This window comes from Cololabis saira, chromosome 12, assembly GCF_033807715.1.
Source record: "Cololabis saira isolate AMF1-May2022 chromosome 12, fColSai1.1, whole genome shotgun sequence".
Lineage (NCBI taxonomy): Eukaryota > Metazoa > Chordata > Actinopteri > Beloniformes > Belonidae > Cololabis > Cololabis saira.
Window position 1 is genome coordinate 18,313,110 of NC_084598.1, and position 15,661 is coordinate 18,328,770.

Sequence of the window (15,661 nt, forward strand, 5' to 3'; positions counted from 1 at the left end):
CCTTTATCACAATTTGCCAGATTTGCAGGCAGCTGATGGCTGGCCTCACCTCCCAGACACAGGCGTTTGGACCTGATAATGCTGCTTATAGAACCCCATATGTGTCCATTTTTCACCTCAACATACATTTTAATACTGTGCGGAGGGGGTGATGTTGTGTGTGTGTGTGTGTGTGTGTGTTTGGTGGAGGGGTGGGGGTCTCAATGGTGTGTGTGTGTCACATTTTGCATAGCCACAGACCCATTTCAAAATGTACAAAAAAAAGAAATGTGATATTTAAATAAAACTATTTTCGAATATTAATGTGAAAGAAACTGACATCATCAGCTTTGAAAGTGTTCATTTTTGCCCAAATTCTTTGTATGACATAAACTTGCATCTTTGCTTTGGATAATAATAAGAAATATATCACATCATTCACATGAAATAAAATGGAAAGATTAGAACAAACTAACATTTTAGCAAACGAGCAGCAAGTGTGATGTCAGTAGCCTGTAGATGAGGATGAGAAGTGGAGGGGGGGCGACTTTGAGATGACATTGAGGCTGTAGATGGGAGTTGAGTCTGGTTGTTGATTTTAGACACTCGCACAAGGCGAAGCGGCTCCTGCCCGCGTTGATTCAGCCTCCTCCTCTTCCTCCTCCTTCCTCCTCCTGGTCTTCAGCACTGTTCCCCGCTGGACAGCTCCTGCTCGGACACCGCTGAACACTGCATGGTCCCCAACAGTCTTTTAATGGAAGTAAAATCAATTTATGTTTCAAGAAATATTGGAACTTTACAACTTCACACACGGGAGGAATCTACGGATACCTGGTTTCGGGACTTGTGGCAGTCAGCGCATCCTCGGCGGCACAGATCACACATTCATTGTGAGTAAACTCGGTTCGGAATTTGTCGCCTCTGTCTGTGTTTGTCTTTGCAGCCAACGTTGTTTTTTACTCCAATCCAATTACAAGCGACTCAGTTCAATACATCATTTTTTTTTTTTTTTTTTTTTTTTTTGGTGTTTGCGGTGATAGTCAAAGTGACTGAAACGTGAACCAGTCGAATAATCCTCCATTGGGGTCAGCATAATGATTTTAACATGTTCTCTAAATCTGCTTGCCGCATCCAGTTACAGACTGAATTGATTAGTGTTTGATAGTCTATTTGACTCTGCAAATGTGAAGATGCATTCTGGCGCACTGGACAATGCGCGCAGTTTTCAATGAATCCGTCAGATTTGGTGAGGTATGTGTGCAGCCTGACGCGTAAAGCTTTTACGCATTGGAGATCTCATCTGCCATGTGTTTTGTTCTGCAGTTTGTTTGAGATATATTTGTATCCCTAATGCTTCCGATTCTGTTTATGGAAAACTGTCAGGAGAATCTGTAGGTGGTAATTGGTGGACTTCTTTTGGCTTAAATCTCATAGGCTGTCGGCTATCGCTACGGTGCGTCCTGCGCCTCAAGTGCATGTTTTGGATCCTTTCATATCTCTAAGTAGTCATTTTTCGTTTCTGATTATGATGCCAGTCTTTTTTTTTTATTTCAAAAATGCATATTTTATTTAGGCTATACCACGTCTGCTGACAGGGTTTTGGCTCTTAATTTATGTGCAATCTGTCGTATGTGTTTTGGTTATCGAGGCAAATCAGCATGACTCTGCCATCGATGGTTTTTGGTATTTGTTGAGTCTAATACAAATTGGAAAATAGATAAATAATGATATTAAATAAAGCACGTCATGGCACCAAATTACCAGAATATGTTGTTCACTGTTTTAAATGCCCATTTCAAAGTTAACCTTAACATGTTTGGTTTTAATTGGCATCGCTCTCTTGATTTGTTTAGCAGTGAATGCACAAAAGAATAGATGGATGAATGAATGAATGAACAAATGAATGGATTAACTTTTTTTTGCACCTGCCAGGGGGTACATGAATGTAGTACATTGTGTTTCCATCTTTGTTACATAGGTAACATCATATTCTGCGCCCCCCCCTGAACAAACAACCAATGACTCTATTCACGGTTCTAGGTTAACGGCGACTGACTAGCCGTGCGCGCACAGGCTCTGTCTCCAGACACTCCATCTCCATCACTAGATCTAGACAAAACCACCGCGAAGCTGCTGTCTACGTGGACTGGTGCTGAAGCCTCTCGTCCTACGGCCAGGACCTCTGCCAAACCCAGAGACATGGCGACGAACGGCACCAAAACGGATGGACAAGTCACAGAACTGAACGAAGTGGGCACAAGCAACGACAAACCCAAGTCTCTGGACGTGAAACCCGAAAAGCAGAAAAAAGACTTGCCCGACAGGGAAACGTGGGGGGGCAAATTTGATTTCCTCCTGTCTTGCGTGGGTTATGCAATTGGACTGGGCAACGTGTGGAGATTTCCCTATCTCTGTGGGAAAAACGGTGGAGGTAAACGTCCCTGTTATTACTAATATATGCACAGTGCACCCATTCATTCAGCTTTGCAATGCATGTCTTGTCGATCTCACCTAATGTACCGTGTCGATAACATGAACAGTATATCGCTCACCTGCACCGGCCACCTCAGGCCTAATTCATTGACGTTGTGCGCATGATGTTTTTAGTGATGAGTCAGTGCAATATTCAAAAGCTTAACTAAATTTACTCTGTCCATCCAGGAGCTTTCTTGATTCCCTACTTTTTGACCCTCATATTTGCTGGGGTCCCCTTGTTCCTACTTGAATGCTCCCTTGGTCAATACACTTCAATTGGAGGGCTTGGTGTGTGGAAACTGGCCCCTGTGTTTAAAGGTATTCAAAGAAAATATGTCTGGATAAATACTGTGCATAATATTATCTGGAAAAAAAATTAATATCAGGGTATGGAGGCCACATAACATATTCAAAGACAGCTTTATTACACAACCTAATTCATTTTCCTTTGGTAGGTGTGGGCCTTGCAGCAGCTGTCCTGTCGTTCTGGCTTAACATTTACTACATCGTAATCATTTCTTGGGCCATTTACTACCTATACAACTCATTCACTTCCGTGAGTATCGTAGAGTGTGCCAAGATGAGACCAGCATGAGTATGAAGTACAAAGGAATGTAGCCTGTGATATTGTATGTAATGTAATTTGTTTTTCAGGAGCTTCCATGGAGCACATGTAGCAATCCATGGAACACAGACAAATGTTACACAAACTACAGCATTGCGGATACCACCAATCTCACCAGTTCTGTGGTGGAGTTTTGGGAGTAAGATATTGACTGCTTTATTGTCTTTCTTTTCACAACAGCAAAGCTTTAATCAATTCTGCATGCCTTCCTGGGCTAGAAAAAAGGAGCCTCCTCTGCTGCATGGCTATTTCCCTCTTTGTATAATAGTCTTACTGTTGCTTGCTCTGACTTATAGGCGCAACATGCATGAAATGACTGATGGCTTGGAAAAACCAGGCCAGCTTCGAGTGCCGCTGGCAATAACACTAGCCATTGCCTGGGTCCTTGTTTACTTCTGTATCTGGAAAGGGGTTAGCTGGACAGGGAAGGTAAGAACTTTACCTGATTTGGCAACCAAAGGCCTCTTGTGCTATGCTGGTTCCTAACAAGGAATCTGTGACAACTATGCAATATTTAACAGTCTAATATTATTTCATCAATCTTTCAGATTGCAGTTAGCATTGTGTTGATTGATTTATTTAATATGAAACATTAAAAAAGGAAAAAGAAACACACACAAAAAAACTTGTTCCCTAATCCTTTTCTGCCCTGTGGTGGCTCTTCCAATTCCAATACTCTTGACACATTTTTCATACTGCGTGTGGATTCATGATAGGAGCAGTAACAATCAGCCATTCCCCCAAATCTGGTTTCATCCTCTCCCTTCACTTGGAGCAATTTCTCTCCCATGTGGTGCCACATTTCCAAAGTCATCACATGACCATGGCAAATCAAATTGTTTTGGACAAGTATACATCCCTACACATACATTTTGCTCACTAAATATTTGCACGATGTCACAAATGCAAACAGAGACAACTGGCTAAAAATGAAGCTGCAGCTGGATGGTTGGTCTTTTATGCAATCTTTTTTCTGTGCTTTTTTTTGCTAAAGAAAAAAATATATAAAGACATCATAAAAACGTATGCTTCATACCCATGGATTTTATATATTCATAAGAAGCCATGATGTTACCCTGCTGATTACCATTTCACATTTTATAGGTCGTTTACTTCTCAGCTACGTATCCCTACTTCATGCTGTTTATTCTCTTCATCCGTGGGGTGACTCTACCTGGAGCTAAAGAGGGAATTTTATTCTATATCACCCCTGACTTTGAAAAGCTCAAAGAGTCAGAGGTAAGGACGTATTATGATTCATTCTTATGTGCTGCATGCCTCAGTGAGCAGAACTCGGCCTCACGCAGCTAAATTCTTCTTGTGCTCCCCTCTCAGGTATGGCTGGATGCAGCTACACAGATCTTTTTTTCTTATGGATTGGGACTGGGGTCACTTATAGCTCTAGGCAGCTACAATCCTTTCAATAACAATGTTTACAGGTAAGACTGGTGATAAATGAAGCGGATGAAATGTATGGGATAATGATGTACGAAGCCGCTAGTTTTAGAGACAGATCTGTCAGCAGTAATTCATTTCAACATTTAAAATGCCCCACAAATCGAGGGTGCAAGATTGTAAGAGTCTATAAAATGTGTAATTAATATGAATTTTTGTTAATATAATGCTGATATAAAACGAAGTCTGTTTCTTTCTTTTTTGTGCTTGAGGGTAAAAAATATTATTGAAGTGACTGAGTGTTTTTCTCCTAACAACCCCTCTGATTCTGGGTCACATATTCAGTTACATAAAAATAGTTGCACTTGTTTTTTGTGAGCTCTTTTCAAATGGATTCCTCAGTTTCACAAGTCTATATAAAAATATGAGATCATTTTATCATTTGATTTTGAGTTCTTTTATAGAGTTTTTTTGCATCTGCTGTGAGGATAATACATTTTTGCCTATAAGATCAACATGATTAAATCGCTGCAACGCATTTTCACAGCAGCTCTGGCTGCTTTGTTCATCTTTTGAAGTTTTTTTTTTTCCTTTTTGGAAAAGGTCAATGCAGAATGGAACATAAAATAACCAGTAAATTCAGACCTTTAAGAACGGGACTGTTTTGTGTTTCCTCTCCCCAGAGACTCTATCATTGTGTGTGTCATCAACTCTTGTACCAGCATGTTTGCTGGCTTTGTGATCTTCTCCATTGTTGGCTTCATGTCACATGTGACAAAGAGAGACATCGCAGACGTAGCAGCTTCAGGTAACTGCTGAGGGGTTTCTTCCGTAATGTTTCTGTCTCTTTTTCTTTTCTTTTTTTTCAGTGCACTGTCATTGATACTGACTACTACACAATCTTTCCCAATGATCCTAGATGAATATGTGAGTCTGTAGATGTCAGAATAAGTCTGATCAAATATGAAATGTTTCCTTTTAATCACCTAGGTCCTGGCTTAGCTTTTCTGGCCTACCCACAGGCTGTAACCCAGTTGCCCGTGTCTCCTCTCTGGGCCATTCTGTTCTTCTCCATGCTGCTCATGCTGGGGATAGACAGCCAGGTAAGGAGTTTGGAGATGAACGGCTCACAGACTGACCTAAATATTTAAAAGCAGGTGGATATTGTGAAACTCACCTCTGCTCTCTGCATGATAAGAGTGCAATTTGCTTCTTGTGGACAGATATAGCTGGGCTTTGACATTAGCTGTCAGGTATTTTTAATGCAACTTTATCACCTCCATATGCCCACAGGTCTCACTGCCTGGATTTCTTTTATCTGTGTTTGATGTGAATAAGGCCACACTAGTGATGGCCATACACACTTCAAAGTAAAAGGCAGAAATTACAACCCTTACTTTAATGTTACAGCAAAAGCAATTTTTATAGTTGGAATTTTAGGGGTTATTTTATGCATTACACGAGTCGTTGCACACTGCAGTTTCTTTTCTTAAAAAAAAAAGGGAAAAAAAAGTACAACATGCACAGATTCACTGTTTCTGTGATTCTGTCCTTCAGTTTTGCACTGTTGAAGGCTTCATCACTGCCCTTGTGGATGAGTTCCCCCAAGCGCTTCGAGCCAGACGAGAGCTCTTCATCGCAGCTGTCTGTCTGGTGTCCTATGTGATCGGACTTTCAAACATCACGCAGGTACAGCAGGGCAGCTCTTTTGTTACAACTGACATTGGAAATTAAAATGTGATGAAAAGATACAAGACTAAATATTAGATACATATAAAATGTAAGAGCCAGTGGAAATTTGTTTTATTCTCTTAATTAACTACTGCATCAGGGTAAATCTGTCGCCTACATCAAGACTTATAATGTCAATCCTTTTGTTCACGGTAACCAGGGTGGGATCTACGTGTTCAAATTGTTTGACTACTACTCTGCCAGTGGAATGTGCCTGCTGTTCCTGGTCTTCTTTGAGTGCATCTCCATATCCTGGTTTTATGGTAGGTATTGTTACATCACAGTTCCTTAGTATGGCTTCATGTTATTTGTTTTATCACAAATATGAAAAATGGTGTAAATCTGAAGGTAAGAAAGTATTACACCTGTCCAAACACGGGTCAGCCTCTAGGTCACAAGCACTCATGGGTTTCACTTCACCATCCTCATCATCATGCATGGGAGACCGGCGGCAGATTGAAATGAATTGGATATGAATATTTTGATCACAGAGTCATTTGTCTGGCAGGTGTGAACAAGTTCTACGACAACATCCAGGAGATGATTGGCTACAAACCATGTCTATGGTTTAAGCTGTGCTGGGTCGTGTTCACCCCTCTCATCGTCGGTGTGAGTACTTTGAGCTAATAGGACAGTACATCTAAAGTCATGACATGGAAAACGCAACAATAAATAAAGTCAATATTAGCGGCCTGCAGTCATGTCAGGCTAAGACAGAGCTGCCTGTAGTAAGAGGTGTCAGGATGCATAAAGCGTCTCATGTCTCCCACAGGGTGTGTTCTTGTTCAGTGCCGTACAAATGGTTCCTCTCACTATGGGAGACTACGTGTTCCCAGGCTGGGGTCAGGGAGTGGGCTGGCTCATGGCGCTGTCCTCCATGGTTCTCATACCGGGATACATGGTGTACATGTACCTTGGACTTAAGGGCACTTACAAGGAGGTAATAAAGATTTTGACCCCACAGATTTTTCACTGTGTATAGTTATAATCTCGTTCTTTAATGTCCATAATTTGAGTCGTGTTTCTCTTCCAGCGACTTCGGATAATGTTTCAACCCCCTGCAGTCACCAGACGACCTCAGGAAAACGGACCCGAGCAGCAGGTGGAAACCAACACTGCTACCTTGTCCAGTCCTGCTACCACAGCTCCTGCAAACCCGGCCAGTCCTGCCAACCCAGCTCCTGCAAACCCAGCTAGTCCCACTAATCTGGCTCCTGTCAACGCCACCACTAACCCCGCATCCCCCACTAGCACGGCTCCTCCACCGGCTAATCCCGCCTCAGTTTCTATCCCGGTGAATCCGGCCACAAGTCCTGGCGCCACCGTCACCACTACCACCACCATCACCGCGGCGGCCAGTCCGGCTAACCCCACCGCCACAACTGTAAGCCCAACCAGCCCATCGCCCAGCCCGGCTGTCCCAGCAGAGTCTGTTAATCCCCCCAACCCAACCAGCCCCACCTCTAACTTGACCAATGCTGAGGCCAATGTGTAGACAACAAACAAACCCTCATGGAGCATGTCAACAAAAGAGAACATTACAAAGGACTTCCGAGATTTTAATTGATTCACCTACCTCCAGGGGCAATATGTGATCAATACAGATTTTCAAAACCGCGTTTCATTTTTCTCTATTTGTTAAACTAAGCCAATGATGTCTTGTTGTTGGTTTGCATTCTGAAAACAATATCAAAGACTGTTAGTGTTCACAAATACAACCGTAATTCTGAATAAAACATGTAAACATACTGTGTAATACTGTGAGAAAAGAAAAAAAACTTAGCGATATTAGAGGTTTGTTGAATATCTTCATGAATCAAGTAAATACCGTGTGAATATAGTAGATGAAGTAGTGAACAAAACAAAATTGACATCATTGAAGAGTGCAAGGGATGCCGTCAATTTCTTTGTTTTTGTCAATTCTTTTTTATTTTTATTTTTTTGCTGGATGTTTACTAAACCTCACACAGTTGTCTCTTTTCCAAACGTTGCTCTCTGTGAGGTAAACTGCAGGCCACAGGGCAGACGGGGAGCTCTGAGTAAGCACAATGCCAATAAGAAGTTCTTGTTGTGGAGTCCTGGAACAATCCAGTGTTTGTTACAAAAGATTTTGTGTGAGAGAGACTGTTATTTTTCCTTCCTTTTTTTCAGTAAAAAAAAAAGAGAAAATATTTATGTGATCAAAGCATTTTTAGAATTATTTTTAGGATGTTTTATACTATATGTGTTGTGATGGAGGACCAAAATCAATAGGCAGACATAGCAAAAAATACATAAAAAAAAAAACCTATGCCATTTAGTGTATGGTTGGCAAAGCACAGGGTACACGGAAGTACAAAAAAGAAGAAGAAGAAGAAGAAGAAGCACAAAGCTAGAAAAATGATTTACAAGCATAAACTTATCCCTTAATGCTGACAGTCAATCCTGTTTACGTTTTGCATGCTTTCCTCAGGAACATCATTGAAAAGTTTTTCAAATGTCTCCTGACAAACAAAAGAAGAAAAACAGAGAAGGCCTTAAGCCAACGCACCGATATCAGTTAAGCCACTGTATGTTTACGTGATTGGGCAGAACTGCAAAATACCATTTTGTATGCTCGCACAACAACTAGGACCAACTCTGTGTTGACTACAGTCATGTTTTAAGTTTCTCTGTGTCGCGATCAGTTGTTGATCAATATGTATTCAGCAATACATATGTGGACATACATGTGCAGGCCAGCAAGCAAGTGGTCTGTTTCTCTTTTGGTTTATGTTGTCTTTGCTTCACAAGTTAAAAGCACAAAGCTTTACGTTCCCCAGACGTTTGCCACGGCGTGTTAGGACAATGTTAGTTTGCTTCTATGGCAGCTACTGCGAAAGGCATCTGGTTGAGCAGAACCGGTTTTACTCTGAAAAGCAAAACAACTGAGCGAAAATGTGAAATGGCTACAGTTCATGTCCTGTGAATTTTGTATAAAGTTACTCTACCACAGTTTTCTCTGGAAGTTTGTTGTAAAACTGTGCCGTGTAAAACATGTAACTGTGAATGTCTGTACTACATTGGAAGTTATTGTCTAAATGTTGAAAAAATGGAGTTGCTGTTTTCTGCAATAATATTTTGATCACACATGCTAAAGCACATATCTAACAGAAATATACTAAATGATGATGACAATGACGATATTGAAGATTATATTAAAAATAGAAACAATGTCTAGTAAAACAATATTGTTTTGTATATTTTTAACTGTTTCACTGCCTAATGTAAAACATAATATAAACATGATATGTATCTAAATAGTGTCACATGATAAAGCACGATTGTTATGTTATACAAAGAGAAAGACTGAAAAAATAAAGAGTTATAGAAATTATAAATACAATACATGCCTGGCATGTGTCCATAACACCTTGTGTCTTTAGTCTTTGTGCTAAAACTGCTTTCAGGAAATTAGGTCAACTATTCTGTCAAAAGATGCATGCGGCTCTAAATCCTCCTGCAGTAACTAGCTATTGTCTCTTCCTTGGTGAGTAAACCCTGTCCGTCGAGCAAAAGCCTGACAGCAAATAAAAGAAAACGTTAGATCGATAAAATTGCAAGGAGGGTTTAGGTGGAGGAACCATATAGGTGGTATGAGGAGCACTAAATAAAACTGTTTTGAGTAGTTTTGGGTTAATGAGATATTCAATTACACGCTAATGTCTTAACCAAGGGGTGCAAAGAAATAAGCAAATTATAACAAAAAGAAAGAAAAGGTATCAGAGGAGAAAAGTATCCGAATCCTTTCTGTGTGTTTTATTGAGTGTCAGAAACACGAGCTGATAGAGAAGCCTCAGCAAGCAAGAAAAGCATTACCACAAAACAGCTCTCGCCCCGGGGCCTGGCATGCCCGCCCGTCCCATCTCCCCAACCTCTTATGACTCTGTGTGTGTGTGTGTGTGTGTGTGTGTGTGTGTGTGTGTGTGTGTGTGTGTGTGTGTGTGTGTGTGTGTGTGTGTGTGTGTGTGATCCCTCTCCCTCCTGCAGTTGCTGCTTCCATTAGCTTCCAGTGTGATAAAAGAGACGGCACCAGCTGACACCACCACAATGACTCGCCACGGATAAAAGAATGAGATGTCTCCTGTAGTAGCTTGTGGCGAACAGCGTGTTTGTGTGTGAGTGTGTGTGTGTAAGTCTGTGTGTGGGAAAAAGAGAGGCAGGTCAGGGACAGAAAGATATCTGTTTGAGGTGGCTGGGATTTGAAGAGTGCCCCTAATGGCAGCTCATATAAACCAGTCCCTGATGGATGACTTAATATCCTTCGTAGTTGTGTAATTTACCATCATTACCTATGAAAACAAGTCACCACAATGACAGCCCCGACTGATCACATATGTCCACAAAAGCCATTGATCATCATTTCGGCCTGGGAGGACAGGAGTTGGAAGCTCTTGATTTGCCGTGAGCAATGTAGCAGAACATCGTTAATCTCTGAATGAGGGCAACACTTTTCTGCAGCTCCATTGTTTCATTATCAGTACTTTTACACTGTACAGTATGTAAAACAAGAGAAACAAAAAAAAACATGTCTGTGCTTTAGTGCATACATGTCTCTTTGCTATTCTACTAGAATGAATGTACAAATAGTTGACCCATTTTTATTTCTTTTAAATTTCAACTGTATTTGAGGGTGGCATCACAGTGTTCACAAAAATGTGATCCATCAAATGTAATTTCTTCAAATGTGATCATTAATATTACTTAATATTACTTAATTGATTTAATCTTTATCAAAAGTTGATATTTCAGTTTAGAAAACCAAGTGATTTAAAATGTGGAAATATCCATCAGACAATTTTCTGCGCTGCATTCTTCAGGGTTGTGGAGGTGGGCTGGAACAAACCCCACCTGTCACATAAATAATATAGCAAGGGTTTATGAAATAATGCATATATATCTGCACTACAATAGCATTTACATACCAGGAAAGAACACTCTAAACTGCCACTGTTAAAATGTTTGATCTCACTCAAAATCCCATTGTGTGAATAAAATTTAGATGAGTCAAGCTTTTGATTACAAAATTCTCAGCAGCTGTGAGTTCCAAGTGGCAGGTGAGGTTGCCATGGTGAAATCATGTGCAATATTTTATGTAAATAAGAATGGAAATTAATTAAAACTTTGTTTTTGAAATGTTTCCTTCAAGAGAAAAAAAGGGAAATGGAACAGTGAAGCCGACTTACAGCTCTTTGTACTGCAAAGATCTATTTTCTCATCCTATGGACTCAAAGGAGCAGTTGAGTATTCTGGTATTTAAAGGACTATAATACAAAAAAAGTAATTTGGTTTGGAGAGGTACTTTTTTTTGAATGATGAAATTTTATTTGCTTATAAAAAAAAACATCGCTTGTTGAGCTAATTCTGGTGATGCAGCAGGTTGAGGTATGTCATCACTCAACGTAATGTGCTGCATCAGCAGATGTCAACAGTCCTTGGGGAGGGAAAATCAGCTCAGTGTAAAACACCATGTTAAGTTTGACGGTGGACATGTGTTTTGCTGTCAGATGAGTCCATGTTTTCAAATTCAAGTTCAAAAGTATTTTACTAATCCCCAAAGGGAAATTAATTGCTGCAGTAGTTTTCATGATTTAGGTGTCTTCTGAGATTCATTGTAGAAGGTTATTGCTGTGGGCAGGGAGGGTCTCCTGTAGCGCTCTGTGGTGCTGCAGACCTGAAGAAGCCTCTGACTGAAGACACTCTGTTGCTGAATCGCTGTCTTGTGAAAAGGATGCTAATGGTTATCCATAATCTTCTTCATTTAATGAAATATCTTCTTTTGCACATTCAGCTGCAGAGGCTCCAGAAGAGCTGCATTTAACATACTTTAGCTTTACCTAACTTGCTTTAAAAAAATAGATGATGGGTTCCATGTGTCAAGGATTAAAATAAACACACAAAAATGCAAAACCTCAAAGCTTTTAGCATCAAAAGATTCAAAGGTAACTGTCTGTTGCAAATGGTGCATTAGTGTTCTTGGTGTGGGTGACTGGCAAACAGTATATGTGAAGTTTGATGCAAAGACTTTCACAATATTAAGCCAGTCACGAAAAATGAGGAAAAAGTACTGATCTTGCCCATGCATGGCAGCATGCAGAAAACTTGCTCGATATTAGTCAGCCGGATATTTGTATTCAGGTTATATCAGGGCAGTACCAGACCTCATTCTGCACAGCTGACAACAGCCTGGCTTCATAGATACACTGTTTGTGCTTCATGGGCCAGCCAGCAGTTCAGACCTGTCTCCTGCTTGAAAGGTGTAACTCACTTTTCAAATAAACTTCAGATTTCCTGGAATCACCTACATGTCAGAGAGGCAGTACTCACGAACCCAGATCTGATCTTGCCCAGCTTTTCTGCAGTAGGACTGCTTCCTCTCGTTCTGTGTTTGATGGCTCTGCATCATTTGCAAACATCGGAGCTGGTTAGTCGGTTAAACGGCCCACTGGGAACAACAAAGCTTATATACATCTTAAGCCATAGGATATTCACGGATATACCTGGCTCGAATCAAAACACCTGACCTTGATTCATGACACCAAACTGCCAAAATCCAGCCACAGCGCCGGATGGAAACGAGGAAATAACCCAGACCTTGTTTGTGTGAGCAGCAAACTAGCATCCAAAACTGTGAAAGAGATCTACTGAAAGCCTACCACAGGGCATACCACGAGGACCCTTTCTCCTCCACCACCACAGAACTCGGAGAGATCCTGTTGAACAAATTTGGGGAAGATCGAAGGTAAGTCTGGAAGGAGTTAATGAAAACACCAACATGACCAATAACAGCAGGAAGGCACAATGGGCCACAATCGGCTACCTTGGTGAAGACCATATAACACCACCCATGCTCATAACAGTCACAGCAAAACCGTTGTAGACCCACAGGAGAATACCGCCGGAGAGCGGTATTAGACCATCCACAACCAGCCAGCGTTCTCACCAACCCTTTTGACCAACAAGAACTCGAAACTGCAATGAGCCTGCTGAAACCTGGGAAAGCAGCAGGAATTGATGACATACTGGCAGAAATGATACAGCACCTGGGACCTAAAGCAAAGACCTGGCGCCTAGCAATGCTGAACTCATGCACGGCGCAGAAAACAATCCCAGCTGTATGGAGAAAGGCCAAGACTGTTGCAATTCCCAAACCTGGTAAGGACCAAGGATCATCCCCAAAGAGTTACAGACCCATTCCCCTTCTCTGCATCACCTATAAGCTCTACAAGAGGCTATTAGTCCAATGCCTCATGCCACTTATAGACTCTAAGCTTACTAAAGATCAAGCTGGCTTCCTCCCTGGTTGCTCCTGTGCTGGGAAGCTACTGAACCTCACCCAACACATTGAGGAAAGTTTTGAGTGCAAACTCATCACCAGGGCAACTTTCATAGACCTTACAGCTGCCTGTGACACTGTCCAGCACCGCACCATGATCAGGAAACTTTTTGCCATGACTGGTGACCTTGACCTGTGCCAAGTCATCAAAAGTCTCCTCACCAACAGGCGCTTCTTAGCTCAGTTAAACGATAAGAAGAGCAAATGGAAAGCCCAAAAGAACGGCTTACCACAAGGCAGCGTACTGGCCCCCCTCCTCTTCAACATCTATACCAACTACCAACCACTTCCCCCACAATGCTGCCGCTTCATCTATGCTGATGACCTCTGCATCACCACCCAACAAGAGAACTTTCAGAAGATTGAGTCTGTCCTGGAAAGAGCCCTCCAAGAGACGACAACCTACTACAATAACAACCACCTGAAACCCAACCCATCAAAAACCCAATTACGCAGTTTCCATCTTAAAAATCGAGACGCAGGAAAAGAACTGAGCGTCTAACGGGATGGCCACAAACTCTCCAACCACCCCCACCCCGTGTACCTCGGAGTCACCCTCGACAGGACGCTCTCTTTCAAAACCCATATTCAGAACACCAAAGCCAAAGTCAACACTTGCAACAACATCTTTTTCGCAAACTGGTAAACTCAAAGTGGGGATCCATCAACCATCCGTGCAACTGCCCTAGCCCTGTGCTTCTCCACAGCCGAATATCCGTGCTCGAGCTGGAGCCGCACCCGCCACACCAAACTGGTTGACACAGCCCTTAACGACACCTGCCGCATCATCACAGGATGCCTAAAGACAACGCCAGTCCCGTGCCTCTATGCTTTAGCTGGCAACAGCTGTGACCAGTGCCATATACTGGCAGAAGCACATCTGAGATTGCAACGGACTCGAAAAGAAGAGAGGATATTCACAATACCTGGCTGAAGTGACCTATGTCTGATTTTTATTCTATTGATCTCTTATCTATGGATTTCTCTCAAGGTGTTTGCAGTTATGAATGCCAATTTTCTTGTATCTGAATTCGACAGTGTGGCTGGCAGTGTGAACATGGTCTTATCATTTCTTGAAGCAATTTCCTGAATGAGAACATACTTTGGTGCTCTGTTCCTGATAGAGAGACAGTTTTGTGGTTAGGAGTCTTCTTTAAAGTACATCTCATTAGAAAGCAGTTGCTGAAGAATGATAGACACAAGAGCAAAACAACACTGACAGAAAATGCTAGAAATCTATTTGATTCCAAAATAAAAACCCAGCTTTAATTGTTTTTCATCAGCTGTTGGCTGGCTCAAAAGAGATTACAAAACCACTAATACTCTCCTTTTATAAGGTTTAAATTAGACTGACATGATCTCAAAGCCCTGATAAAGCAGTAGTAGGTGGAAAGTTCAGTGATCTGGGTTTGTATTTGAGACATGATAAGACGGTCAAGAGTGAATCACTAGAAAAGGTTTGTGATTCATAACGGGTTGTATTCAGTGTTTGTGTGTAGAGCAAGAGGAACAAAACAAACATATGCGTACTCAGATATAAATTAAAATACTGCAACAACCTTTCAACTTTCCTTCTCCCTCCCACCATCTTCATTCCCACCGTCCAGCCAAGGCCATGTCAAGCCATCCATCTGAGCCCAGCAGTGCCATAGAGGCAACAACCAGGACAGGCCAACAGGGTGTGCCAAGTTAGGTGTTCATGGTCTTAGGTTATTCATATTTAAAGGGGACCTATTATGAAAAACACGTGTTTTCTTGCTTTAACATATATAAAGTGGTCTCCCCTCAGCCTGCCAAGTCAGAGAAGGAGGAAAGCAACCAAATTCTGCAGTGTCTGTACAGCCGCCCGGATGAGCCATCTAGTGTGATGTGACTTCTATGAGCCGTTCAGATTCTGCTCCCGTCGTTACGTAACGACGAGAGCGATTTACATAGGTTGGCCTCCGATGCGTGAAACCACGCCCACGCCGGCCGGAGCTTCCGCCATTTTTTCGTAGCGGTGTATCGCGTCATTCAGGCAGCCAATCAGCACAGAGCCTCATTATCATAGCCCCGCCCACTCAGAATCCTGCATAGATAATGAGATTAGAGAATGGGATGAT

General features: G+C 41.8%; 1 protein-coding gene across 1 annotated transcript; it reads left to right on the forward strand.

The window, feature by feature from the left end:
* The first annotated feature begins 547 nt into the window (after positions 1-547).
* Positions 548-9,585, forward strand: slc6a1a (solute carrier family 6 member 1a). The gene is made up of 15 exons (XM_061735808.1): positions 548-869; positions 2,020-2,410; positions 2,641-2,772; positions 2,910-3,010; positions 3,109-3,218; positions 3,376-3,508; positions 4,184-4,318; positions 4,415-4,518; positions 5,158-5,282; positions 5,465-5,577; positions 6,032-6,163; positions 6,366-6,468; positions 6,714-6,814; positions 6,978-7,145; positions 7,239-9,585. The coding sequence occupies exons 2-15, from the start codon at positions 2,179-2,181 to the stop codon at positions 7,698-7,700; spliced, it is 2,151 nt and encodes a 716-aa protein (XP_061591792.1). The 5' UTR covers positions 548-869; positions 2,020-2,178; the 3' UTR covers positions 7,701-9,585.
* The last annotated feature ends 6,076 nt before the right edge of the window (positions 9,586-15,661 follow it).

Excerpts from the sequence above, each read along its gene's own strand:
- slc6a1a (XM_061735808.1), top strand. The coding sequence starts at position 2,179 with ATGGCGACGAACGGCACCAAAACGGATGGACAAGTCACAGAACTGAAC. Across the intron at positions 2,773-2,909 it reads ACTGGCCCCTGTGTTTAAAG|GTGTGGGCCTTGCAGCAGCT; the intron begins GTATTCAAAGAA and ends TTCCTTTGGTAG. Across the intron at positions 5,578-6,031 it reads TGCTGGGGATAGACAGCCAG|TTTTGCACTGTTGAAGGCTT; the intron begins GTAAGGAGTTTG and ends TCTGTCCTTCAG.